This window comes from Leptonychotes weddellii, chromosome 5, assembly GCF_054177405.1.
Source record: "Leptonychotes weddellii isolate Sample4059 chromosome 5, ASM5417740v2, whole genome shotgun sequence".
Lineage (NCBI taxonomy): Eukaryota > Metazoa > Chordata > Mammalia > Carnivora > Phocidae > Leptonychotes > Leptonychotes weddellii.
The window spans coordinates 102225759-102252287 of NC_138373.1; the positions used below are offsets into that span (position 1 = coordinate 102225759).

A 26529-nucleotide genomic window follows, 5' to 3' on the forward strand; every position below is an offset into this window, starting at 1 on the left:
CCCCCCCCCCCCCCCGCCTTACCACCTTTTCTCCTCTGACTCCCCCACGCCCCAGGACCACCTGTGGCCCTTCTGATAACCAGTCCCTGTCCTGTGCCGTTCCCCTAGAACCCGTGTGAGAGCCTCCGGGGCCACCCTGCCGGGATGACGTATGCTGCCAACATCCTACCTCACCATCCGGCCCGAGGCACTTTTGAGGACTTTACCTGCTGAGCCCCGCAGGCCACTGTACCAAAGGCCTAGGTGGGGAGGGCTAGGACAGTAAGGGGGCCCTGGGCCGCGCCCCCCCCACATCTGCCCTGGGGACTCACTCCCCCCTCCCAAGGTAGACCCCCACTCCTGGGCAGTCCTTTCCTCTTGTCTGTGGTGAGGAAGGAATCTTGACCATAGAGCCCTCTCCCTGCCTCTATCCCATTCTTTTTATTTTTACCGAAACTAATCTAAAACAACAACAACAAACTAAACTTAACTAAAAAGAGAGAAAGGGGCAGGTGACCTCAGGCTGCCCCTCTCTGCTCCATGCTGCCTCCCCCAGCTCCCAGCCTGAATTCTGTCTGTCTGTCTGTCATCTGAGTGTCCACCTACATTCTGCTGCCGCCAGTCACCAAAGCCCCTCCCAGTGGGGGGTGGAGGGGATCCTTGGGGTCTGGAATTTGGCCCCAAACCAGAGAATGTACCTTGAAGGGGAGGGCTAGTGGGGGGGGGCTTCCCCAGCCTTAAGAGACCCTCTCAGCCCAGTGACCCCCCCAACCCCAAGTCTCCAGGCAGGAACTAAGACCCTAGTCCCATCCCCACCCCCTTACATGTGAAGTCTCTAGGGAGTTGGGGGTGGGGTATCCCCTGAAGAAGTGGATGATGGGGAGAAGATGTGGCCCTGGTGCTGTAGGCCACATCCTGATACCTGTAAGTTCACCCCCACCCCAGAACTGCTGGAGAGAAATCCCAAGAGGTAGCACTCCTCTACCATCCCATGAAAGATCCAGCTGGTTGGCTTCCAGCTCAGGGAGAGGGGCACTGGTGCCTAACCTCACTGGTCCCTCTCCCAGGGGCCCCTGCAGAGGGCCACATCCATAAATTTTCTTATGGAACTCTCCCAAGGCCTCTTCCCCAACTTCATTTGCTTCTCTCAACAGCCTCATCTGCATTTTCTATTTCTATATGATACAGACTCTATATTGCTATATCTCTGTATATACTTTCCCCTAACTCTGTCTGTCTCTATCCCATCCCCTCTTGTCTCTAAGAACCATCCTCCCACCCAAAGTTCCCCTTTCTGTGTTTCCACTCCCTCCCTGGTCTCTGAATGCCTTTGCCTGTATAAAGAGTTGGACTCTCTCCCCTGGTGTCTGTACTGTGTACACACATCCCTCTGAGAAGCACAAGGAGACGACACGCGCATTGTAACCTTCGCACTGTCTCGGTGGCGACATAAAGGAAGCTGTGAATCACAAGCTCTGCCTCTTTCTGGCCTCACCCTCTCACCCCAACCCCGGGCACCCTACGCCCTCCCTGTAGCCTTAACATTCCCTCCCCTGTTCCACCATCCCAATGCCCTTTGCCTGGCTGACTCTGGCCTCCCCAGGGAAGGGGTAGCTACAGACAGAGCCCCCCACCCAGGGAATGGAGATCTGCTCTGCACACTAAGCCAAGGGTATCAGAGACAAGGGGAGCTGTGGATTGGTGACTTGTAGCTGGAGCAGTGGGGTGCTGACAAGCAGAAGTTGAGGTCCGCAGTCAGTGACTTTTCCTTTCGTCTGGGTGCCCAGCCTCCTTTCCGCACCTGATACCCAAGCCCACCACTTATATTTTCTGGCGAGGTACGGTTTGGTAATGGTGGGAAAAATACAGGCCTAGAGGGGTAGTTTTTAAAGCTCCGCTGTTCTGTCCCTCCCTTCCTATCTTAATGAGAAATGAATGAGGTAGAGGGCCTGCCATGCCCCCTCCCCCAGGCACTCCTCCTAGGCCAGAGCCCTACCCCTTCCCAAGCCTTCTCTACCCAACTGTCTCTTGGTCTCCAACCCCAGAACAGGACTTTGGCAGGTCACCTGTGCATTGGTCTGGAGCTGCAGAGTGAGACTATGGGATTTTCGGGAACTCTTGGTTCCTAGAAGTTCTTTGGAGATCAGACCTCTCCAGAGGGAAGCAGGAGCAAGGCCCATGGGTGTGCACCGGATGGGGAACCGCAGGCAGGGCTATGGGTGACGCATGCCTCTGGTCTAATAAACTGGGTTTCAACCATCTCTTCAGTGTCGTTCTTCTCTTATTTGAACAGTACTGAGGCCTTACCAAGAAGTGCCTAGAGCTGAGCTTAGCTTGGGGCCAAACAATCAGGGAGAAGTAAGAAGGCTTGAGCCTCCTGGGATGGGGCCGACTGACCATCACACCAGGAATGGTTTCGACCACTGGCCAGGAAAAGAGGGCGAGGTGAAAGACAACAAAAGTCCCAAAGAGAAGTCCTAGCACAAAGGATTCTTTAAAGAGGGGGCAGGGTCAAAATCCAAAAATAAAATCTGGAAGCAGGTTAGGTTTTAAAGGTCAGGGACAAAGTTGGGTTCAAATTGCGGTGTGAGGTAGTTATTGAGGTACGGTATCTGTGGAATGAGCCCTGGGCTATGAGCTAGAAGATCTGGATTCTGGGCTTTGGCTTTACTGCTAACTTGTTGGTTGATCTTTGCGAAGTCATTCACTAAGATCAGCTTTCCGGTTTGTAAAATGGAATAAACAGTGCATTCTCCTCTTCAGCCCCCCCAGGCTTACAGCAGTAAGAGAAGGTAACGAAAAACAAAGCGCTTTAGAAAGTTAAATCTCCTGCGCCTGCATGAAGCAGTTACTCCATCACCCCCGTCATCAGAGCTCTGAGGCTGAGGTGTGGTCCCCCTTTCCAGGGCCTTGTCTTCCTCCCGTCGGCCTGGGGGCGCCCGCTCACAGGGCCTCTCTATCCCGGAATTCTTCTCTATGGTCTTCCCTCCCCGAGCGCGAAGACGGGAGGGAGTGGTCAGCACGCCTTTTCCGCTAGTCGCCCCCCTCTAGCCCACAGTCTCGCTGCTCCGAGCCTCCCGTGCCGGCCGGCCGGCCGGGCGGACAGGCGGGCGTGCGGGGGGCGCGCGGGGGGCGGGGGGAGTTCCGGTTCCGGTTCTTTGTGCAGCTGCAGCAGCGGCTCGGGGGAAGATGGCGGCCCGGGCGGGTTTCCAGTCTGTGGCTCCGAGCGGCGGTGCCGGAGCCTCAGGAGGGGCGGGCGCGGCGGCTGCCCTGGGTCCGGGCGGGACTCCGGGGCCTCCCGTGCGAATGGGCCCGGCGCCGGGTCAAGGGCTGTACCGCTCCCCGATGCCCGGAGCGGCCTATCCGGTGAGTGGGGCAGGAGGAGGGGCGCGCGGGCCGGGGGCGGGGCCGAGTGGGGGCCTGGGACTGACAGGGGTGGGGGAGAAGTAGGAGGGACTCTCCTGGGAGGGATTCGGGCCCTGAGTGGGGGTGAGGGCAGGCAGTGCGGAGGAAGAGAAGGGAGGCGGTTAGCATCCCCACCTGCTCCTGGGAGCATTGTTTCCGTTGGGGAGTCAGGGTACAGAAACAGCGTGGTTGAAGTGGGGCCAGAGGTGGGCATGTGAGGACCGGAGTGCAAAAGGGCTAGGGCAGTTCCAGTGCCCGGAGGAACACTACACAGAAGGTGTAGCAAGCAAATTGAGGTCAGCTTCTAAGGAAACGATAGCTGGCAGTACCATCTGAGTAAATGTGGGACTTAGAGAAGATGCCCAATGTGTCAGATACAAAATAGACTGGGGAGCATTTGAGTATAATCTGGGTGTCTCTTAGCTTTGGGGCTATATTCTCCTGTGGAATTGTACCTGGAGTACAGGACGCTCCAGTTATTTGGATTTCAGAGACAGAGGGCTCTCCTTCCATTGTGCTTCACCCCACCCCCAGCCTTGTTCATTCAAAGAACTCAGGCCATCTCTCACTTTTTCTTGGTGGGGTTTGTAGGGAAGCCATGACATCTCTGGGTCCTCTCCTCTCTATAGAGACCAGGTATGCTGCCAGGCAGCCGAATGACACCTCAGGGACCTTCCATGGGACCCCCTGGCTATGGGGGGAACCCTTCAGTCCGACCTGGCCTGGCCCAGTCAGGGATGGACCAGTCCCGCAAGAGACCTGCACCTCAGCAGATACAGCAGGTCCAGCAGCAGGCGGTCCAAAATCGAAACCACAAGTAAGATGACTCTGGGGCGAGGGAGGGAGGGAAGGAGGGAGGAAGCCCGTGAGGACACAGGTGATGGGAGAGACTGAACCCAGAAGTGGTGGTGCTGTGTCAGCAGATGGGTGCTCATTCTTCAGAATGCCTCACATGGGTGGGGGTGGGGATGGGCGGAGTGTCTTTGATTTGAGAGATGCTTTGCAGTCCCTTCATTTTCCTATAAACGGAGGTGCTGACCAGTCTGTCTTCATGTTCTGGCTAGTTCTATCCCAACCTGATAACAGTATTTATTCCAAACAGTGCAAAGAAAAAGAAGATGGCTGACAAAATTCTACCTCAAAGGGTGAGTCCAGGCTGTAGGTCTTCTTGAGGATGTGCTGAGTTTGAAAATAGAAATGGTCAGCTCTAGATCCCAATGATATCTTTTTGTTCCTAAGATTCGTGAACTGGTACCAGAATCCCAGGCCTATATGGATCTCTTGGCTTTTGAAAGGAAACTGGACCAGACTATCATGAGGAAACGGCTAGATATCCAGGAGGCCTTGAAACGTCCCATCAAGGTAATGCAGGAGAGTGCTAGGCAGAGAGCCAAAGGAGAGGGCTCGGGAACCTTCAGTGGGCTTCGGATGAGAAATCAAAGGCACAGCGCAGCTCTCCTTGGCATTTAAATTACATCTCCCTTCCGCCTACGAACTGAGAATTACATTAGAACTGAACAGCAAAGGGGGAGGGGCTTTTGCTATCTCTTGCACCAGAAATACACCCTGTCCGTGTTTTTGCCATAACTGCTCTGCTACCTTGGGAACCTGGCACCTTGCATGACTTTGTCTGTTTGGCATCCTCGTGTATGCACTTGCACTCAGGCCAGTGGCCTGTATTCTTATAGATGGAATCTCTATCCACCCACCCCAGGGAATGGGTAGATAGTAAGCCAGTCTGTTAGGAGTAATTTGGGGGTTTGGGGAGAGCTTGTCTTCAATATTAAACCACTGAAGCCCCACCATCAATCCTGTTTCTGCCTTCCTCAGCAAAAACGGAAGCTGCGAATTTTCATTTCTAACACTTTCAACCCGGCTAAATCAGATGCCGAGGATGGGGAAGGGACGGTGGCTTCCTGGGAGCTTCGGGTAGAAGGACGGCTCCTGGAGGATGTGAGTTCAAAGTCCACTGTGGTTGACGTCTAGGGTGGGAGCTGCTGGGAGCAAGCAATGTTGTCTGGTTGGCAGGAAGCCTGATCGGTGCTCACAGCTCCTGTTGGGAACAGCAGGGAGAGGGTCACTGTGTTCCCTGCACTAAAAGACAATGGTTCTTTGTGTCTGGCTCCCACAGCTTGGCCCTCGCTGTGGTATCATATCAAGAACCTTATTGTTCTGGGATTTGATTTGTTGTTTACCTTCCTTCTGATGGTGCTGGCCATTGGACTTAGCATCTGCAGATTATTCAGTTTTTGGTTTTTGTTTCTTAAAAATCAAGTGAGTTTGCACTTAGCACTTGAAGACATGTTTTTCTATCTGAGTCCTTGAGGTCCTTGATTCCCACTGCGGTATCTCCACCTTCCCAACTGTCATTGGAGACCTCTCACAGTTTAAGAGGGATAGTTTTCTTTGCTTCATAGGGAGCATCAGCTGACAGGTATTAGCCCAAACTTCCTACCCCAGAAGCTCACCTTTCATTCCTTGCACTCTCTGTTTTTAGCTATTCATAAGCAAGCTAATTTGAATGCATTTTTGCAGGAAAACTGGGGCTCCGTGTCAGAGCTTCCTTCTCTATATAGGTCCAGTCCATCTGCTGGTGGTGTCATTCCATCCAAATAAAGCTGTTTTTGTTCTGGCTGCTTATTGCCTGTGATTCATTTCCCCTCTAGAGTCAGGCTTTTCTCTGTTCAGACTCGCTTTGTTACGGGCAACGGTTTGGCTTAACTTAAGTCAGTGACCCTGTACATGTTATTAGCTGCTTCTTCAGGGTTCTGTGGCTACTCTGATGGGTTTAATACCCCCAGACACCGACCTTGTCATCTCCTGAGAGAGATTCAGAAGACAGTTTTTTGAGTTTTTTTCCCACTGCTGTTGTGGGTTCCTTTTTAATGGGATTTTTGTCTTGAGGAATTTCTTCTGGTCTTTTCTAACATGATCTCTCCTCTCTCTCCTCTAGTCAGCTTTGTCCAAATATGATGCCACCAAACAAAAGAGGAAATTCTCTTCCTTTTTTAAGTCCTTGGTGATCGAACTGGACAAAGACCTGTATGGGCCAGACAACCATCTGGTAGAAGTGAGTAGTTCTGTCCTCTAGGCTTTGAGTCCATGACTGGAGGATGAGGGACTTGGGAACCCAACTTTAATGTTTAGGGAGAGGGGGAGGTATACAGGGTTACCCCCAGTATAAAGTACTACCCTTGCAGTTTGCACGTTGACCTCCAGGTGGCACTAGCTGTTCTGATACTGTTTGAACCCAAGAGCTCTTGCAGTCTGACTTGTCCCACCTTTTTAATGTTATTATCCTGGTTGCTGCCCCAAGGGAAATTCTAATGGAGGCCTCTTATACATTCCAGGTTATCTCTCCATCTTGCTTATTAATAATGGTGAGATGTAGTTATCCACACCCTACTCATACTTTTTCCTGATAGCAGGTGCTGTAATTAAGGCGGTTAGCTAATAGGGTTCTAGTCCTTACAAGGTTACCTCTATAGGTAGATCGGGGACTTCCTTTTGGCTCCTGTTCTGTTTAGATTCACTTCCCGCATCATCAGAAATCCTTTGTTATAAAGCCTGGTTACACAGTGTTCTGAAGACCATGTTAGCGACAGTGTTCTTTGGGGTACAGTCAAAACAGAATGAGACAGTCCAGCTCCCTGAGTGAACTTAACCTGCTCCTTTCTTTGCCAGTGTAGCTGCAGCCCCTTAAGCTCAACCACTAAGAGACATGGAAAGGTCTTTACCATCTAATAAGGGAAGTAAGTCATAGAATCAATAGAAATTTGTAAATATATTTAACTTGACTTTATAGCAGTAGAGTATAGTGGCTAAGAAAGTGGGCTTTAGAATCAGACATGCCAGAGCTCAAATCACAGCACTACCACTTAGTGGTTGTTTGACCTTAGGCAAGTTACTCCACTCGTCTAAGCATTAGTTTGCTCATCTGTAAAATAGGTTTAATTGTGTCTATCTTATGTGGAAGTTGTGGGAATTAAATGAGATAATCCCAGGTAAAGGTCTTAGAAGACTCTTGAACATAGTAAGTATTCAAGAAATGATAGCCATGTTTTTTTTTTTACTGTGCACATAATGTATTATCCATTTGGTGGATAAAGTTACCACTGAAAATTTAGGCTAATTTAAATGTGACCCTAAATAGAATCAAAGGTTAATCTGTTTATGTACAGACAGTAATCCGAGATCTTTATGCAATGTTCAGAAATGTTTCCTGCTATTGCTCTTTCCCAATAGCCTCAGTCATCAAAGTTGACTATTCAGTCATTACAGACGCTCTTCCCTCCCACCCCAGCTCTTCCTCTGGGAGAGCAGCCCCTGACATCTTCCTCTCTCTAGTGGCACAGGACCGCCACTACCCAGGAGACGGACGGCTTCCAGGTGAAGCGGCCAGGAGACGTGAATGTACGGTGTACTGTCCTCCTGATGCTGGACTACCAGGTATTCTGGGGTGACGTCAGGGGCCCTAGCTTTCACAGCCACCTCCCATCAGCAGCCTGACACTCAGAGGTTTAAGTCTAGTTGTGGGTGATTTGTCACCAGACGATAAACTCCCTAAATACAAGGAGAGGGGCTTAGTCATCTCTGAGTTCTTCCTAGTGTTTTTTGGCCCCAGAGAAAGCACTACATTAATGCTCGTTGAATGGCTTGAATGTGTGGCCACGCTAAAGCACCCCAAAATGCATATAGACCCAGCTCACTAGCTTCATCCCTGTCCTCTTTGGTTCTCTGCAGCCTCCCCAGTTTAAATTAGACCCTCGCCTGGCTCGGCTCCTGGGCATCCACACCCAGACCCGTCCAGTGATCATCCAAGCACTGTGGCAATATATTAAGACACATAAGCTCCAGGACCCTCACGAGCGGGAGTTTGTCATCTGTGACAAGTACCTCCAGCAGGTAAGAAAAGGACCCATTCTTTTGCCGGAGTCCAGTGGAGCACTAGTTGTGCTCAAAATGCCCACTTCGTAGCTGCCTTTTTCCTCTTTCACACAGATCTTCGAGTCTCAACGTATGAAGTTTTCAGAGATCCCTCAGCGGCTGCACGCCTTGCTCATGCCACCGGAGCCCATCATCATTAATCACATCATCAGGTGGGTACGTAGGGGAGGCCGCCGTGGGCTGCGGTGGCCGGGCACCAGCTCTCACAAACCGGCTGTCCGATTTTCAGGGAGCACGTTGTCAAATAGCAGTGATGTAAATTCTTTACACTCACCGTTTGGTGAAAAGGAGGGTAGCATACACCCCCAAGCTCATCATCTCTTAATTGTTCTATTACATCTGACCAGTATTTGTGTTTGCGAGGTTACTTACGTCTGCTGCGTACGTCTGGTGGAAACAGCAGTCCGTTTCTCCTGCTGTCCAAGAGGAGAGCGTTCCCGCGAAGACTTTCTCACGAGCTAAAGTGGCATAAAGCAACAAAGCGGTTACCTTTAATTTACGTGGAAACGTTTTTGAGCGTCCCAGACCCCCAGAAGGACCTCTTTCACGCAAAATAAATAGAAACAAAGTCCGCGTGCTCACAGACACAAGTCACAGCCCTGGTGGCTCGCTGCCGAGATGCTGGCTGTGGTTCTCCCAGAGAAGCTGCTCGGGGCACGCGCTGCCTCGGGGACATGCTGCCGCGACAGCGGTGCCAAGCGCTGGCTTTGCTTCTCGCCTGTTCTCGTAAACGGGAAGATCCTCCTCGGAAAAACTAACGTAGGTCTTCTGGAAAAGTAAAGTGCTATAATGTGTTATGGCGTGTTACTGCACATCTCATCGCAGCTCCGTGATCAGTGACATAACATTGGCAGCTTGAACCCAGCCACGTTGGGAATATTTAAACCACAGAAATCAGCAAATGCTCCAAATTGGCTTTTTTTCCCCTCCTCTTTTGGAGAATCAGTTGTTAGACATTTACCAGCCCATCGCGGACGGGCTCCCATCTCTTCTGTGGATGGTAAAACATTCCAGCCTGAGACTCCGCAGTTCCATTATCTCCTCTCTCTGTTCCGTTCAGAAGATGGATGGGCAAGGCATCTTACTGGACATGGAGTGAAGGAATGCCCTTCCCCCTCCTCAGAGCAGCAGGCGGCTGGCTACAGTCTCTCTGCCTTCTTTCCCTTACTCCGTGTTAATTCCAATAAGGCTTTCCTTCCTTTATATCCTGAGCTGTCACTCAGCCAACAGTAACTCCTACGATTTATATGTTGGATTGTTAATAGCTCATCTGCCCTGTGCTTAAAGTTAAGCCGCTTTTTACTTTATTTTGTATGGTATGTGTTTTATTTGAATTTATTTTCAGGGTCAATTTTAGTTTAACAGGAAGAAATGTATGTAAGATACTACAGTGGTAGTTTCCTTTGGGGAGGGAGAGAAACTTCATTTTCACTGGATATCTTTTGGACCATTTGAATTTTTACCACTGATCTAAAAAAACATAGTAGCTTGGTTGGGGTTTATATACAGTAGGTCACACACACTTGAAGTGTAGTTGGAGAGTTTGTCAAATGTAACACCATGTAGCTACCATTGGAAGGAAGGTACAGGAAGTTTCTGTTACATGCAGAAGTTCTCTTGTGCCTTCTTGCAGTCGACCCCTTACCTTCATTCTTGGGCCTTCTTCTGGATCTTGTGTAAATAGGTCTTAGGGGACGAGCCCTTTACCAGTCCCTTTTGGTTTCCTCCCCAGTGTTGACCCAAATGATCAGAAAAAGACCGCTTGTTATGACATCGATGTGGAAGTGGATGATACTCTGAAGACCCAGATGAATTCTTTCCTGCTGTCGACTGCCAGCCAGCAGGAGATTGCTACTCTAGACAACAAGGTAGGGGCCCCTGCCTTGGGTAGCTTGGGTGCCACCAGCCCTCTGCCACAGCTCGTAGGCTGTCTTTTGATTCTCGACATTGGTTCAGGATGTATTAACACCTAGTATACGCCAGCACAGGTACCAGTTGGAGCTGGATGCTAGGATTCTGGCCGTAACTTCGGAGAGCTTTGAGCCTTAGTTTTTGAACTGTGAAATAGAGACTATCGCTTTTTTTTTTTTTTTTAAGATTTTATTTATTTATTTGAGAGAGAGAATGAGAGAGAGAGAGCACATGAGACGGGGGAGGGTCAGAGGGAGAAGCAGACCCCCTGCTGAGCAAGGAGCCTGATATGGGACTCGATCCGGGGACTCCAGGATCATGACCTGAGCCGAAGGCAGTCGCTTAACCAACTGAGCCACCCAGGCGCCCAAGACTATCGCTTTTTTATAAGGTTGTTGTGAGGATTCAGTGAGACGATGTATGTAAAGACGACACGGTATCTGGCACATGAAAACAATAACTGCTGCTGTTTCTGCTATTATCTTGGTTAGACATAGTCCATGCAGGTAAAGCCAGAAAAGGCTCGAAGGAACACAAAGAACAGGGAGGCTTTCCTGGAAGAGTTGGTGCCCCAACTAAATCTTGAAGGACAAAGTGAGAGTTAATGAAAGGGCAGAAAGGATAGTGTTTAGGGGTGTGGGAGGCAGAGGACATTGCAAAAAGAACAGGGTATGTAAAAACGAGAGAGAAGTATGTTCAAGAAGTACAAGCTGTTTAATGTGCTAGGTCTATTTCAGGGTGCCAGGGATGGGAAATTTGGGGAAAAGAAACTGGACAGGGAAGCAGGAGCCTAACTATGAAGAAGCTTTGATACAGGGAAACTGGTTTCTATTTTGTCCTGAAGACTGGAGGCAGTGATGCTCTTTGCATTTAGAATGATCACTGGCAGGAAAGTGGAAAGTGAGTTGTAAGAGGGGCGGATCTGGAGGCCAGAAGCCCAAATAGGAGGCCAGTGTGGAGGCCTAAACCTGTGGTACTGACAGTAAGGATGAAAAGAAGTAAATCTGAGGTGTCAAAGTGGAACTGAAGAGATTTGGATGGCGGGGAGCGGCTTGAGGGAGAAGGAGGCATTATGACTCCCAGGGTTTCAGCTTGGATGCATGGTGGTATTCATCCAGATTGGCAACAGGAGAACAGAAGTGAGTATTGGGGGAAAGGTAGTGAATTTCATTTTGGAGAGTTTCAGGTGCCTTGAGATGTCCAAACAGATGGAGTGGTTGGAGTTTAGAAAATGGACTGGTCTGTAGACTGAGGACTCACGAACCTGTCAGTGGTAACGGAAGATCTGTCAGTGAAGGAAGTTGCCAGGACGAGTATGGATGATGAGGGGAGGGCAGGAACAGACCTCTGGAGCACAGCTTTTGAGCCAGTGGTCTGTACCACTGCTCCTACCTCAGAGTGTTTTTGCACCTATTTGTGCTGTGGATTAAGTATTCGCCGTGCGGCTCCCCCCATGGTGGACGTTGTGGAGACCAGAAGGAAAACTTCGGCCACGTGGGGTGTGTGACACTGTGCACATACCTGCTGAAAGAATGCTGAGCGCTGGGCAGCACTCCAGGCCTCGGTTGGGAGTGGCAGGCACTGTCTGCTGTGTAACTTCGCATTTCCCAGTCTGAAATGTTAGGAGCGTCCTTCTCTTCCTTTCAGATCCATGAGACAATAGAAACTATCAATCAGCTGAAGACCCAGCGGGAGTTCATGCTGAGCTTCGCCAGAGACCCTCAGGGTTTCATCAATGATTGGCTACAGTCCCAGTGCCGGGACCTCAAGGTAAAGAACTAGGAAAGGTGCATAGGGCCTTAGGTCAGTGAGGCACAGATTTGCTTTGTTTCTGTAGCATCTGGTAGAAGAGCCGGAGGGGGAAGTGAAGGACCAGATTTTCTTTAGCCTGCTCTCAGGTCTGTTTTCTAATCGAGTCAGGTTATGAGGTGGAGCCATCGAGTGTTTATCCAGTCTCCTTACTGTGAGGTGTCACATCGTAGGGGATGCGGAGTGCAGACCTGGATCTCTGCTTTCAGAGCAACCTGCATTCTGTTTGGAGAAACTAGGCTAATAGGATTTATGCATTTATTTATTTATTTAAAATGTGAAGATCTAATTGGTTTTATTCAATGATTCATGAATTAGACAGCATCCCTTCTAGTAAATAGGCCCTCTGAGGAGTTGTACAGAATGGAAGGTTTTGATAGACAGGCGTGGGGGGAGGAGCAAGGAAGTTATTAGCAGAAGCAAAGAAAGGATTATTTCAGACTGGGTTATTTTCTTTTGGGGGGAAGGGAACCAACTGATCCGATATAAAAAAGTTGTAAACCACGTAAGTCATGATGGGAACTCACCACTATCACTGCGATAATTCAGAGGAGAAGGGAGGTAGGTGAGGCTGGGATAGCTGGGGAACGCCCCATGGTGAAGGTGGGATCTGAGGTGTTTCTCAGAGAGGGGAGCACCACAAGCTTAGGCAAGGAAGGGGGGGTGAGCATTGAACGAGTGAAATGTGCCCGCAGTTTTCTCCTTCTCCGTGAAAGGTGACTGTGACTAATTACAAAGGCCGAGCAGAGGAGCGAGGGACGAGGGGTGCCAGAAAGGGTCCCTGAACAAAGCAATAGACTCACTGATAGCAAAGGGTGACTTTGGTCGTTGTATTAGTAGTTTGCGAGGGCTGCCATAGTAAAGTACCACAAACTGAGTGCCTTAAACAAAAATTTATTTTTATCTGGAGGCTGGCATTCTGAAATCAGAGTGTTGGCAGGGTTGGCTTCTTCTGAGGGCTGTGAGGGAGAATCTGTTCCAGGCCGCTCCCCTAGCTTGTGGTAGCCTCAGGCATTCCTTGGTTTGCAGATGGTGTTCTCCAAGTGTCTTCACATCGTCTTCCCTCTGTGCATGTCTGTCTCTGTGTCCAAGTTCCCCCTTTTCATAAGGATACCAGTCATGTTGGATTAGGCCCACCCTAATGACTTCATCTTAACTTGATCATCTGCAGAGACCCTATTTCCAAATAAGGTCACATTCACAGGTACTGGGGGGTTAGGATTTTTGACATCTTTTGGGGGGATACAATTCAGTCCATAACAGGTGTGAAGGAGGGAGACAAGTCTGTTCTCCTCTCTCTTCCCCCTCCCGTATCCCCCAGACCATGACCGATGTGGTGGGTAACCCAGAGGAAGAGCGCCGAGCTGAGTTTTACTTCCAGCCTTGGGCTCAGGAGGCTGTGTGCCGATACTTCTACTCCAAGGTAGGTGCCTGGGCATGGGAAACTGACGAAAAGCAAGGGGTCTGAACCCCAGATGGGGGTCAGCGGTATGAGGTGCCAGCTTCTGGTTTGTCTCATCTCCTGCTCCCTCCACTGTTTTCTCCCTAGGTGCAGCAGAGACGACAAGAATTAGAGCAAGCCTTGGGAATCCGAAATACATAGGGCCTCTTCCACAGCCCTGATTTGGCTGCACCGATTCGTATTTGGGCCCTGTGCTGCCTGCCTCATAGCACCTGCCTTGGTCTTGCTTGGGGCCTTCCAGGGGATGCTGTTGGTTCAAGGACAACACCAGAATGAAGAGGGTCTCGCATTTCTGTCCCACAAGACACCTGTCACCCTCTTCTCCCACCCCATCCCTTCCTGTCCCCCAGCTTCCCTTTGCCCCACAAAGTTCCCATGTGCCTCTACCCTCCCCTGGTCTACATAGGACCTCTAGATAGTATTAGAGAGAGAACCTGTAGTGGTAATCAGTGCATTGAATGGATTGGGCCTAAGGCCAGGTGGTCTTCAAGGGGACCGGCTACACTGATCCTGCCCTTCAGAGACCCAGGAGTTGGGAGCTTTAGCCCCTTCTCTGAGACTCAGGCCTGGGGGCACTCTATAAGCTAGTTGATCTTGGCTCTCTGGATAACAGAATCCAATTTCCTTCCTTCCCTCCACAGGTTTGGAGCACACTCTCCCTTTACTTGTTGCCCTCTAGCACTAAAGGAACCCTGGTTCTTGTGCCCCACTGAGCCCCAGGTCAGTCCGCAGCCCTCTGGATTGGCCTGCTGTCTCAGTGCTTCTCTTACTCCCTCGTAGGGGGTCCACATCAGTATTGGAGTTTGTTAACTAGTGCTCCCTCCCAGCACACTCCCTGTAGCTGCTGTCTTTAGGATCCCCTGCTCTCGAGCTGTCCTAACGCAGGGCATTTGGGTGGGGGAATCTTGCCTTTCTCTGTCAGAGCCCCAGGGATCTAACCTGGGGTTTTGTCATTGCCAGCAGAGGCCGTTCCTTCCTGCTGTTGCTTGGAGGTGTGACTCATTTATTCACTCCATCCTGCCTCCCCTATCCCTTCATAGAGAAACAGGCCTCAAATCAAACGGGTAAAAGCCCTGGGCCATCCCTGTCTTCCTGTCCCTTGTCTGCCCAGTTGACACCCACTGGTGACTTCTAGGGCACTGAGGAGTGAAAGCGCCTAGGGCTGGCGAATAGCTCTGAGTTGGGTTTGTGACTCTTCCCTCTCCCTGCCTCACAGGATTGTGACTCCCCAGCCCCTGCCCTCAAAGCTTCAGACCCCCTCAGGTAGCAGCAGGACCTTGTGATCTTGGCCCCTTGGAACTGAGATGGTTTTGCATCTTTCCAGGAGAGCCTCAGATTCTTCTTCCAGGTTGTATCACCCCAAGTTAGCATATCCCAGGCTCGCAGACTCAACATAGCAGGGTGGGAGACAGCTGGGCACAGAGGGGAATTCTGTTCAGCCTGGGCTCTAAACCCACAGAACTGACAAAAGCCCCTGCTTCCCCACCCCCTCCTCAGGCTCCTGCGAGCACATCCTCCAGCCCCATATCCCTGCCTCTTCCACACCGGGGACAGAATTTTCTCCCCATCTTCCCGTTCCTCCCATTATCCCATCCCTCCCTTAAAAGGTTCTCCCCACAGACACTGGACAACCTCTGTCCTTGGGGCTGGGACCATGAGAAGGAAGTTCAGCACTCCTACATAGTGTCCCTGTTGAAGATAACTGTTTTTATTAACTGAATTATTATGTTTTTTTCATGGACCAAAATTTTTTTTGTACTGTCCCCTTACCGATGTCACCCGGTTTTAATAAAAGAATCTTCTGAAGGATGGGTCCCCCTACCTATTGAGGGAGAGCTCTTCCCTGAGCTCTTTCTCTGATACCATTAGCCATGCTCATGGTGTCTGTTCATTTTATTTGAATAACAAATATTTCTTGAGCGCCTGCTGTGTGCTCGCTGTGGTGCTAGGCACTAGAGATAGGGTGGAAAACAAGGTTTCTACCCTGTGGACCTCAGGTTCTCACCTGAGAGCTGCTTCTGTCAGCCCAGTGGTCCAAGCAGGCCGGGTACTGGTTGGGATTATTGGGCTTCCTCACTGGGTCTGAGCGTCCTGCCCCCAGCTCTCGGTAGGGAGGTCCTACGAGCCAGTAGCACTGCGATCTCCTCCCTCACCCTGCTGAGCTCCCTGTGGCACCCGCCGGCTCCAGAGCACTGCCCGGGGGGCGCCTGCGGTTCCTTAGGCTTGCTGATTCCGAGCCACCTGTAGGCGAGTTCCTCCCAGGGCTCCTATCTAGCGAGGGCCTGCGCAGCGGAAGACTGTGTGCCTCTGCCTGCCAGTCCTTTTAAGGTTCCACTTTCACGGCCCTGAGAGATTTCAGTTCTTAAGACTGGCATGGAAGTGCTGTGTTGTGCTCCTCATGGCTACAGATAACCTGCCCCTCGGGATTGATCTGTTAGCAGAAGCATGAAATTCTGCAGCCCCCATCATAATGTGCTTGCTCCTCACCTGGCGGCTCGTACTTGCCTCCTTGGTGCCGCTGTCTTGTTTGGTTCTACCCGAGAACGGGCTTCAGAATGTAGGGGGAGTGCGACCACATTCTAAACTTGTAGTAAAAAAAAATTATCCTTTGCCTTCATGGATGGGAACACGCAAGTAGTGCCTTGCATGCAGTCACACCCACCCAGGTTACAACTTGTTCCCAATTTGGAACTTGGGGGTTTATCGGACTTGAGTAGGGAAAAGGAGACTGTGTGGGGTTGATAACTTGGGAGCGGAAAAAAGTGATGTCAAGGACACTGAAATGGCATCTGTTTTTACGCAGGCTAATTACATGTATAATGAATGGCTGATGAACCATTATTAATTTCAAGCAGATAATCTACAGCTCGCTCTGGGGGAAAGCTCTAGTAGTACAGACAGCTTCTGTGATGAGCCAGTTCTGAATCTGCACACTCTTTATTCCCATATAAATGCACAAGTTCGTTGTCTCCATACTACTGAAAATGATTTTAGGGGCAAAATGAGAGATGGGAGAATTTAGGCAAAAAACCAGGGGGTTATTTTATGCATAAACATCCATTCTCCAGGGTTCCCGCCATATGTGCCAGGGACAAAAGCGTTCTTTCTCTTGCGTCACCCAGAATGGCACTTGGCGCTGGTCCTTTGTCTCAGTGCCAGCGTGGTAATGAGGCTGGCTCTGTAGCAGGTGCATTTTCACTCCTAAGGGAAACCATTAACTACCAACTTCATGTATGTTCCCCGGTGAGAGGAACTCCCTGCCATGGGAAGGGAATACGGTGGGCCCCTCCTGGGCAGTCCCTAGAACTTAGAAAAACCTTCTCCCCCCAGTCTTGCCCTCGGGCCCATTGACCCTTTCTCGGTGGTTGCACCCAGACTCCTCTCTGGCCTGGTGCTCACTGCTGTCGCCGGCCAGCAGGGGCCCCAGGGGGTGAAAACGCCCACTCAGCACTCCGCCGAGCCAGGAGGTCCGCACGTGGGCAGACACTGGTGTCCGCCCTCTAGGCCAAGGGGCACAGGCAGCCGGAGCGTAGGGGCATTTGCCTCACTCCAGATCAGCCTAGGAACGAGAGCCGCTTCTCTTCCTTGTCAAACAGATGGCTGTGGGTGATGTAGAGTCCCGGACTGCTCAGTGTGTTCTTCCCAGCCTCTTCCCATGTCCCAAATCACACACCCCACTTACTCTCAATTATAGGATCTAGGAACACAAAGCGCCACAGAAGTTAACGGCTGCCCCAGGTGCTGCCTCCCTTCCCCTTTCTGGCTTCTTGCAAGCCAGCCACTAACTTGAGGGAGCCCCTAGTGTGGTAGCTGGGAAACCCAAGAAAGAACTGGAGGAAGCTCAAAGCCTCTCAAGAACAGTGAACGCTTTAGCCACCTTCTTTGCTCTCCTGTCCTCTTCAAGCCCAGAATCTGCTTGGCATCAGAGCTTCTAACTCTTGACGTTTCCCACCTTCTCGTCCTGGAAGACATTCAGGTGAGGATCCTTTGAGGTGAGGAGAGAAGCCCAAGGGGGAGTCCCTGAGATGACCACTGTGGGTAACAGATGACCTTTTCCCTCGGGGCTCCTGGGGTCTCTTATCCTTGGGCTGGGATGCCCCCAAAGCAGGCCCCTAGCTCTTAGGTGGTCTTTAAAAGTGAGCCCACAGCCGCCCACCTCACTCACACCCAGCCCTGTGGTAGAGCTAGCGTGGGGCCAGTGACATAGTCTTTGTCACTGCTAGAGGACAAACCTGTAGAGGAGATTTTGGGTTCCTAAGAGGCTATGTGGGGTGATTCCTACCTTGGAAAAGAAAGCATTCCTGCATCTGCTACTAGGACTGAATACAATTTATTTCAGTGCTGGGGGACAGAAGGGAACGGGTGGCAGTCACTTGCTCCTCATCTGGGCTATTTCTTGGCAGACCTCAAAATGAGACCATTACAGGGAGGGAGGGCTGGGGCCAAGGGAAGCAGCTCATTAGCACCATCAGCTGGCAAACCTAAAAGGAAGAGGGGCCTGGACTCTGCCCCATTCCTGTTCACCACCTGTCTCTACCCTTTCCTCCCCTTTCCCTGGCTTTACCAGAGTCCCTGTCTCCCTGGGCACCCGCCTCCCAGCCCGCCCCTGGAGGGCGGGACTTGGCTGCACCCATGTGTGGCGGAGTTATATGCTCCTAGTCGGCAGAGGAGCTGGGGAGCAGAGCACTGAGCTGGATCAGTTAGAGAAGTGGCACCATGGCTGGCAAGAAAGTCTGCATTGTAGGCTCCGGCAACTGGTAAGTGGCTCTGTCAAGGAGTACAAGGCTAGGGCGAGAGGCAGGAGGCAGACGGTGGGTAGGAAGTGCCCTCCAATTTCTGTTCCACCCCTGCTATCTTCTGTGCCTACCCTCACAGGGCAGATGGTGCCCAAACCTTTCGGGTCCTTGCCTGCCTGGGCAGCTGCACCTGTTTGCCACAGGAAGGGAGTTTCCAGAGTGCTCCCTGCCTGAAAAGCTGCTTGGGGGTGGGGTTTGGGGAGATCAGAAGTCTGGCCCCCTTCTCCAGCTGCAAAGTGTAAGGTAGACTGAGTCTCCTTTCTACTGCCAGGGACACACTTTCATGGTGGCGGGAGCTCACAAGGAAGATGGCAAGGAAATAATCTGGTGGGCTGCTGCACTGTCCCCTCACCGCCACCCTGTGCCTCCTCCCCTGCCCCCGTTCCTCAGTCATGCCCTGACTCTTCTACTTTCTGTCCTCCCCCCTCCCACTAGGGGCTCAGCTATTGCCAAGATTGTGGGAAGCAATGCAGCCCAGCTGTCACACTTTGACCCCCGGGTGACCATGTGGGTGTTTGAGGAAGACATCGGGGGGAGAAAGCTGACAGAGATCATCAACACGCAGCATGAGAACGTCAAATACCTGCCAGGGCACAAGCTGCCCCCCAACGTGGTGAGCCCCAAAACCCTGCAAGGAAGGGACAGGGAAGTGGAGGGGTGCTTCCTGCTGAGAGGGGGCCATTTCAGCTGCTACTTAGACTTAGGAAGCGTCTTGGGATGGCTGCTGTAGACACAGGGCACCCCTATGCACAACCCCCAAAGTGCTCTCCAGGACTTTCTAGAACTGAGGAGAACCTGAACCCATCCCCACCCCCCCGATACACTTATGGGCTTCCAGGCAGAAAAAGGAGGGGGACAAGGAAGTTGGTTTCCATGGCAACCAAAGACTGGGGGTCTGGGTAGCACCTGCCTCAGGCTCTAATCCTGTTACTTATTCACTGGGCTATTAGCTGAGTTGGAGGCTGTTCCTTGGACTTAAGGTCCCTGGTCAAATCCATGTGGCTTGCTCCCAACCTGGAGAGGGGGAGCAGGGAAGATAGCAGGGAGAGCTTTCCCTTCCCAGTTGGGGGCCCTAAGAAGCCGGGTGATGAAATCTTACTTGGCCTCTTCCTCCTGCCAAGCTTAGGCCTCCTGTGGCCTCCCTCACTGTCCCACAGCCAAGGGCTAGAAGAGTACTGAGTGGAGGTTCCCAGGAGTCCTCAAGAGCCCTGGGCAGCTGGAGGGAGAGGGATGATGATGAGGGGGAGGGAAGACAGTTTCATTCCTCCAGGTTCAGCCCTTCCAGATTCAATCCCCCAACTGTCCTTCCTTCTCCCCCCACCAGCCTCCCTCTTTAGCTCCTAGATCTCCTGAATGGGCTTCCACAGAGGCTAGAAGTCTGTGAAGCCCATGAGCACTGGTCACCCCCACAGGTGGCTGTACCAGACGTGGTCCAGGCTGCAGCGGATGCTGACATCCTGATCTTTGTGGTGCCTCATCAGTTCATCGGCAAGATTTGTGATCAGCTCAAGGGCCACCTGAAGGCAAACGCCATTGGTGTATCTCTTATTAAGGTGCCAGGAACATCTTCATGTGGATGGGGGGGGTGCAGCTAACTGTTGTGGGGTCAGGGTGGGGGAAGAGAAGAGAACAGAAAATGGCAGAAGAAGGCCAAGAGTTTTTTGGAGAGAGGGGAGGAGTCGCTTTGGGGAGGCTGAGAAATAGGTGCTGGGGGCCACTGGGGAGGGGAGGCTGGTTGGGGAGTAAGAGATCGGTTTGGAGGCCGATGTCTTGAGGAATTTAGGAGGCATACAAGGGATGTCTGTGGGTATGAGAAGTGGGCTGGTTTGGAGCAGTGTCTGGGATGGAAGCTGGTTTGGGGTACTCTGTGGGGGGTTGTTTAGGGATGTGGAGGGGATACACGGCCTTGGAGACGTAGGTTGATTGAAGGTATATGGAAGGAGAATTTTCAAAAGGATTCATTTTCACGTGCGATCTACCGTCCTCACAGCAAGCTCTGGCTGCGTTGGAATGGGGGAGGGAGGCTCCACCCAAATCCAGTGGGTGGTCCAGGGGGAAGAGGCCTTTGGGGACGGACACTGATGAATAGTGGATTTGGAAGGGGCAGGATTTCTGGGTGGGAAGCCCTCAGTTGGGCATAAAGGACACCTGGCCTGAGCTCCATCCTGTGCCCAGGGGTTAGACGAGGGCCCTCATGGGCTGAAGCTCATCTCTGAAGTGATTGGGGAGCAGCTTGGCCTCCCCATGAGCGTGCTGATGGGGGCCAACATTGCCAGCGAGGTGGCTGATGAGAAGTTCTGTGAGACCACCATTGGTGAGAGCCCTGTCGTCACCTACATACACAGCGCAGCATACGTCCCCGCTCTGTACTCCCCGCCCCCCCATTTAGCCATCTTCTCCCCATTAATCAGGCGTCCCAAGCACCAGAGGTGAGGGAGGACTGGGACATCCCCCCAGGGAAAGGGTTGCAGGTCCTGCTTAGGGCAGGTGTGGGAAGAGTCAAGAATCCCCTTTTAAAGCCTTGCCCCCTTCCCACTTTAGGCTGCAAGGACCAGACCCAAGGACAGCTTCTGAAAAAGCTGATGCAGACACCCAATTTCCGCATCACAGTGGTGAAAGAGGTGGATACAGTAGAGATCTGTGGGGCCTTAAAGGTGAGAGGGGTGCAGAGGCAGCTATGGGGTGGGGAGAAGGCCCTGAAGGAGGGCCTGGCTTAGCTCTACGAGGTTGCTGGTACTCTGGGCTCTCACTCTTGGGCAATTGCTCCCCTTCCCCACCAAGTTTCTCACACACACACAGGAAGAATTGTAGCAGTAAGGTCAGGGTCATTCAGGCCTGCCAGTTATTCACTATCAAACATTGGACCTCCTTCTTCCTTTCTTCCTATAGCTCCTTGTGGGACATCCCTATCCCTGCCTCCAGTGGGTGGTCCAGGGGGAAGAGGAGATGTCCTGGGGAAGGACCCAGGCTAACAGGAGATAAGACATCCAGGACACCCAGGCAGATTGATGGCCAGAACTCTGGATCTTGGATAGAGCTGAGGACATCAGGGATATGGAACAGAACAGTCATGGATGGGAGGGCCAGCTGGACAGAAGACTGGTTTTCAGGAAAAGTTCTCAAGGATGGAGTATGGGGCAGGGTTGGGGAGCCAGGAGGCACGAGCCCAGGGGTACAGCAAGTGGGAAACTCAAGAGGTGGAAATAGTTGAGGAGCCCACCCACTGTGCTTCACTTAATTCAGTGGCGTGTCATGGCTGATGGAAGGAGCGTGAGGTAGGTGCCGAGGGGCCTGCAGGGAAGGATCCTTTCTCACCTGTGACCTCCACTCTCCAAAGAATGTAGTGGCCGTGGGCACTGGCTTCTGTGACGGGCTGGGCTTTGGCGACAACACCAAGGCAGCAGTGATCCGACTGGGACTCATGGAGATGATCAGCTTTGCCAAGCTCTTCTGCAGTGGCCCTGTGTCCTGTGCCACCTTCTTGGAGAGCTGCGGTATTGCTGACCTCATCACTACCTGCTACGGAGGGCGGAACCGAAAGGTGGCAGAAGCCTTTGCCCGCACAGGAAAGGTGGGACCCTGGGACAATGGAGGATGGAGGGCAGCCCAACAGTTTCAACGTAGAGGGATTTAACTTGAGGCATCTCTTGAGCACAAACATTAAGACTGTTGTGAGCATTCCCAGCCTTTCTTTCCTACTAAGACCCCACCTCCCATCCGAGCCCCAGACTCTCCACCTCCCACAGACAACCTTCCTCTCCCATTTCCATCACCCATCCTATTTCCTTCACAGCCCATTGAGCAGCTGGAGAGAGAGATGCTGAATGGGCAGAAGCTGCAGGGGCCCCCAACAGCCCGGGAGCTACACAGCATCCTCCAGCACAAGGGCCTGGTGGACAAGTAGGTGTCTGCCCCAGCCCCACTGGGGAAGGGAACCACAGCCAGAAGTGCTCTCCACATTCATCTTCCTCATCCCTCCTCCATTGGTGAAGCGGGCGGAGAGAGGACCTTATGTTTACAGACAGAGACTAGAGCGTGGAAAGAGTCTGCTCTGTCCACTCTCCCCCAGCTAGTTCATAGTCTTTGAACTACCTCCAGGCTAGTGTTCTTTAACCACACTGCTTGGACACCTCTATGTAGCCTCACTTCCTGTCCTTTCCTCCTGTCCTCTGCTATGAGGGCTGGAGCTCTGGGGCAGCAGGAATAAACTCAACTGACTGTCTCACTTCTCTGTCCCTCCACCCCAGTCTAAGCCACTACCTGGAGGCCAACCCTTCTGTACCCTGAATCCTCTCCTGGGTGCTAAGGCATGAGGAGGACAGTCTCTGTGTCAAGGTGCTCCTTTTCAGGGAGCACAAACACAGTGGGGGTGATGGGCTGATCAGAGCGGAGCTGTGTTGGTCTGAAAGAATCCTAGTGTAAGAGTGTGAAACAGGTTCAGAAGATCAGCTCATGGCTGGTCAAGGGAAAGCCCCAGGTAAAGGAAGCAGCCTGTGCAAGAGGATGGGAAGAGGAAATGCATTTATTGAGCACCTTCACATTAATACATAATCCCTTCTGCACTTTGTTCTGTTAGTCCCATTTTACAGTTGATGATACTGAGGCTTAGAGAGGTTAAGTGGCTGGCCCAACTAGAACAAATAATTCATCCCAGGGAATCATATAGGCAAGTTCAATATGATAGGGAACAGGGCAATCAACAACCTGACCCTAAACCCAGGACTAGGAAGTTCAAATTCTCAGCAACTGGAAATTGAGAGCCAGAGTGTGCCTGAGCTCAAAGGTGGGAGAGTAGGGGAGTGGAGGGTTAGGAGGTGGAGGGGGAGTGGGCGGGGGTAAAGGGGGGTAGGGGTATACTAGAAGGCTAAACTGGGTCTTTCCTTCCCCATTCTAGGTTTCCTCTGTTCATGGCTGTGTACAGGATATGCTATGAGAGCCAGCCAGTGGGTGAATTCATCCATTGCTTGCAGAATCATCCAGAACACTTGTGAACGGAACTGGGGCCCAGGCCAGGCAGCTTCTTTACCCCAATGGAGACAGTCAGCAGCTTGGGGTACCTGGCCACCAGGATCTGTGGGATGCTCCATGGAGCAGCCTCTTCTCCTGGAGGATAAGGAGGCTGTGGGGCCCAACTATCTACCTGGGGATCCTGAACCATCAAGCAGCCTACAGCCTCTTGCCACCACCTCTCACCAGAAATGGAGTTGCCTTGTCCCTCTCCAGATGTGGGGCTTTCTCCTTGTCTTCTGGGAGGGGTAGAATCAAGGCCCAGTGCTGTCTGCTTTGGGTGTGTGTGTTGGGGGGAGGATGAAGGGACAGGGAGGCAAGGGCTACCCACTGCTGCCTCACACAGACCAGGAGCCCCATCCCCAAGCCCAGTTAAATGGCTAAAGAAGTACCTCAGCCACAGGAGGAATGAGGCAAGGGCTGCCAAGGAGGGGTCTGGGCTTTTTAGCTGACACAGGCCTGAGGGACCCCTTTGCTCTGACCTCTGCCAGGCCCCACACAGCATCAATGGATCTGTGTCTGTTAACAAAATACAAAGCTCTCAACCCCCTCCTAGCTTCTCCTAGCAACATCTGCGTCCTCAGAAACCTCTGGTCGTTCCTCCCCACCTCCCCCAAGCTGCCCTGGCACCAGAGCTGCTGCCATGCTGGCATCTCTGGCCCTGGGGCTTGTCATTCTCCCCAGGGACTTCCTAGTTCTTGCTAGCTCCTCCCCACCATGCATGACCTTTCTAAGCCTTCCCTCGCCCTCCCGGCCAGCACCCTCTTCGGAGAGCAGGAACCTAATCTGCTGACAGCTACACCTTTTCATAGCAGGCTCAGATCACTCAGCTCCCTGTGACCTTTGTATTTGCCCCGCCTCCCTTCTCTGGTTGGGGGAGGTGTCAGTTGGGTCCCTCCTGCTTCTATCTTCCCAAGGACATCCTGGGCTTCACCCCTTTCCTCCTCCTAAACCCTGTGCCTATTTCTCAGCTGCCCCCAGAGCAGCCAGGGCAGCTAACCAGCACCTGCATCAGGAGGCCAGGGGGCCAGCGAGTGGCCCAAAGGCTGATCAGGGATTGTGAGCAGGGAGGGGTGAGCAGGTCCTTGTTGATGGCCCCCGACATTCCAAGGCCAGTCCTCCGTTGTCACTTGAAGGCTTTCTCATGAGGTATTGACTCCATCAGCACCTCAGGAGCTGGGAAAGTCAAGGAGGAAAAAATGAAAACCACCCTACCCACTGTGGTGAGGGAAGAACAGGAAGGGGAGGAGGGAATGTGCTTTGAACTGGCCTTGTTCCAGGATGGGTTGGCAGCCAGGGAATGTCACAGGTCAGCAGCCTGGGCCCCTGGCTACAAATAGGCCCTGTGGGCCTGCCAGGCTCCAGCCATGTTCAGCAGAGGATCTCAGCTTCCTATGTGGCAGCACCTGGCACACTGTGGCTCTGGCCAGCATTATGTTAACCCTTTCTTACTCCCTGCCCAATCAGGGAGGTGGGCTCGGCTCCTCAGCGCTAGCCCTCGAGGATTCACTGACTTACCAGGGAAGGGCCGAGCTGCCTGGATCAGGCTGCGGGAGCGCAGGCACAGCCACCCCAGATTTGGCTGGGCCCAGGTTAGGGCTCTGACTGAACCCAGAGCTGCCTCCCCAGGAGGTCAAAGTGGGGGCAGAGACACAGCTCTTTTCCTTCGGCTGCAGCTGTAACCTTGTTAGCTAGTCCGACACCTTTGCCTACTTTTGTTCACTCCACAGTTAACAATCTGAGGCCTTCCCATCAAGCCTACCTCTTGTCTACTCAATAAATCGTGGTTTTCCCGGAAAGGAGTTGGGGAAGGGCGCTTCAGTGCATGCGGCAGTTCGTACGCTGTGGTGTATCACTGCATATATGTTTCCAGTCATGCCACAGGGAAAAATGAACAAAAGAAGGAAATCCCTCCTCGATCATCCCAGCCACCCCCGGCCCCTGGCAGGGGTGCCCACGCCGTCCCTCTCCCCGCAAGTGGTACCCTAATCCCGGCGCGTCTTTGGTTCTTAACAGCGCTTCTTGCAAGCGCGGAGTTCACAACACGGGCCAGAAACGTTAGAGATTCGTCCCTCGTACCCACTCTGTGGCCGTGACCAAACCTGCAGCCTTCTTGGCGGTCCTGGCCTCGCGGTGCCGGTCGGGTCCCTCCCTGAGTTCGGCCAAAGCGGGCCACGTGGAAGAGGGCAGCTCCAGGCTCTAGGGGGCGCGCGGCCCGCCTCCAGAGGGTTGCCCCCGACAGAATCTACCCAGCTCCCGGAGGCGTCGCGGCGCCCAGGCTGGGGATTGGCTGACTCTGAGTCGGCGAGAAAGACCGTCTTTTCTCTGGTGACTGTGTATCCTAAAAGTTCCGGTTCTAGAGCGGGAGTCACCAAAGACCCTCTGTCAATGGAGAATGGCTACAACCCCCAGAATTCAACAGTCCTCTCCGCGAGGAAGACCGGTCTGAGGATGCGCAGTAAGGGGGACTGTCCCGGAAGCGCAAAGGCGCCGAGCCGCCGCGCTGCGCCGTGCGCAGGCTCCCTCCGCAGTGGGCGGCTTTGTGTTGGCTCGGGCGCGTGCTGACCTCTCTCGCGTCGGGAGCCTAGTCCTAGAGGGTAAGCGGGACGGGTGGCAGGCAGAAAGAGTGGTTTCCGCTCCCGTAGCGCCCCAGGAAAGGCCGCTACCCTCGCGTACGTGGTCCGGCTGCTGCGTCTGGCTGCGCTAGGAAATTGCGCAGAGTGCGGCGGCCAGACGCTGCTGGCCGACGCCGCGGCGGGACGCCGGGAAGCGGCAGCACCCAGGTACGCCTTTGCCAGGGCCCCGCGGGGGCCGCGCGTCCGTTGAGGCGCCCCGTCTCGGGCCGGCCTTTGTTTACCCATCCTCCCACGCCCCGGCTTTCAGTGCCCTTGAGATCCCCGCGCATCCTGGGCCGCGGAGCGTGAGCCGCCAGCCGCACCGCTTCCAGCCCAGCAGACCCCTGACAGCCGTAGGTGCCTGTCAAACCTTGACTCCAACCCGGCGTCTTGGCCCGCCAAGCTCTGACTTCAGTAGCTCTGACCCTTCCTTGCCTTACAGTCAGCTGCGCCTTGGTGTGCGGCTCTCCCGGGCACCCTTCGTGCTGATGGATTAAACAGCTCCACTCCTTTGCCGCTTTCAGCTCCGGGAATGCTCTCCCCTCCCTTTTCCCGACTGGTATAAATCCTGTCCGTCCTTCTAAAGGACAAAGCCACA

The 26529-nt window shown here is 52.8% G+C and overlaps 4 protein-coding genes and 1 long non-coding RNA gene across 9 annotated transcripts in view; 4 read left to right on the forward strand and 1 right to left on the reverse strand.

Annotated features, from left to right (window-relative positions):
- The window catches only part of ASIC1 (acid sensing ion channel subunit 1), a 23515-nt gene extending 21275 nt beyond the window's left edge, over positions 1-2240 (forward strand). The window contains exon 10 of the mRNA XM_081818961.1: positions 109-2240. Within this exon, the coding sequence (XP_081675087.1) occupies positions 109-213 (105 nt within the window). The 3' untranslated portion in view covers positions 214-2240. The remainder of the gene's footprint in view (positions 1-108) is intronic.
- A 744-nt stretch (positions 2241-2984) lies between these two features.
- Positions 2985-15319, forward strand: SMARCD1 (SWI/SNF related BAF chromatin remodeling complex subunit D1). Of its 2 annotated transcripts, XM_081821641.1 has the most exons (13): positions 2987-3345; positions 4014-4201; positions 4487-4529; positions 4624-4746; positions 5215-5337; positions 6338-6454; positions 7732-7833; positions 8128-8289; positions 8386-8483; positions 10064-10199; positions 11890-12012; positions 13373-13474; positions 13601-15319. In XM_081821641.1, the coding sequence occupies exons 1-13, from the start codon at positions 3169-3171 to the stop codon at positions 13652-13654; spliced, it is 1548 nt and encodes a 515-aa protein (XP_081677767.1). In that variant the 5' UTR covers positions 2987-3168; the 3' UTR covers positions 13655-15319. The 2 variants fall into 2 exon arrangements, with proteins under 2 accessions (XP_081677768.1, XP_081677767.1); XM_081821642.1 differs by lacking the exon at positions 5215-5337 and having other exon boundaries at positions 2985-3345.
- On the reverse strand, positions 12930-25536 carry LOC145721788 (uncharacterized). Its single transcript, XR_014145697.1, has 2 exons — positions 25419-25536; positions 12930-13596 (listed from the first exon to the last, which is right to left on the reverse strand). It is a non-coding gene; the product is annotated as an uncharacterized LOC145721788 (long non-coding RNA).
- GPD1 (glycerol-3-phosphate dehydrogenase 1) lies at positions 18134-23866 on the forward strand. 2 transcript variants are annotated; one of them, XM_081821644.1, is made up of 9 exons: positions 18148-18270; positions 18581-18636; positions 18745-18922; positions 19722-19862; positions 20485-20623; positions 20851-20963; positions 21647-21880; positions 22103-22209; positions 23204-23866. In XM_081821644.1, exons 1-9 carry the CDS (start codon positions 18163-18165, stop codon positions 23298-23300), a joined length of 1173 nt encoding a protein of 390 aa, XP_081677770.1. In that variant the 5' UTR covers positions 18148-18162; the 3' UTR covers positions 23301-23866. The 2 variants fall into 2 exon arrangements, with proteins under 2 accessions (XP_006751380.1, XP_081677770.1); XM_006751317.3 differs by lacking the exon at positions 18581-18636 and having other exon boundaries at positions 18134-18270.
- A 7-nt stretch (positions 25537-25543) lies between the features above and the next one.
- The window catches only part of COX14 (cytochrome c oxidase assembly factor COX14), a 3237-nt gene continuing 2251 nt past the window's right edge, over positions 25544-26529 (forward strand). The window contains exon 1 of one of the 3 annotated variants that reach the window (XM_081821645.1): positions 25544-25870. In XM_081821645.1, coding sequence (XP_081677771.1) covers positions 25705-25870 — 166 coding nt within the window. In that variant the 5' untranslated portion in view covers positions 25544-25704. Of the gene's footprint in view, positions 26100-26529 lie in introns of all 3 variants that reach the window. The other 2 variants (XM_081821646.1, XR_014145696.1) reach the window with 2 other exon arrangements.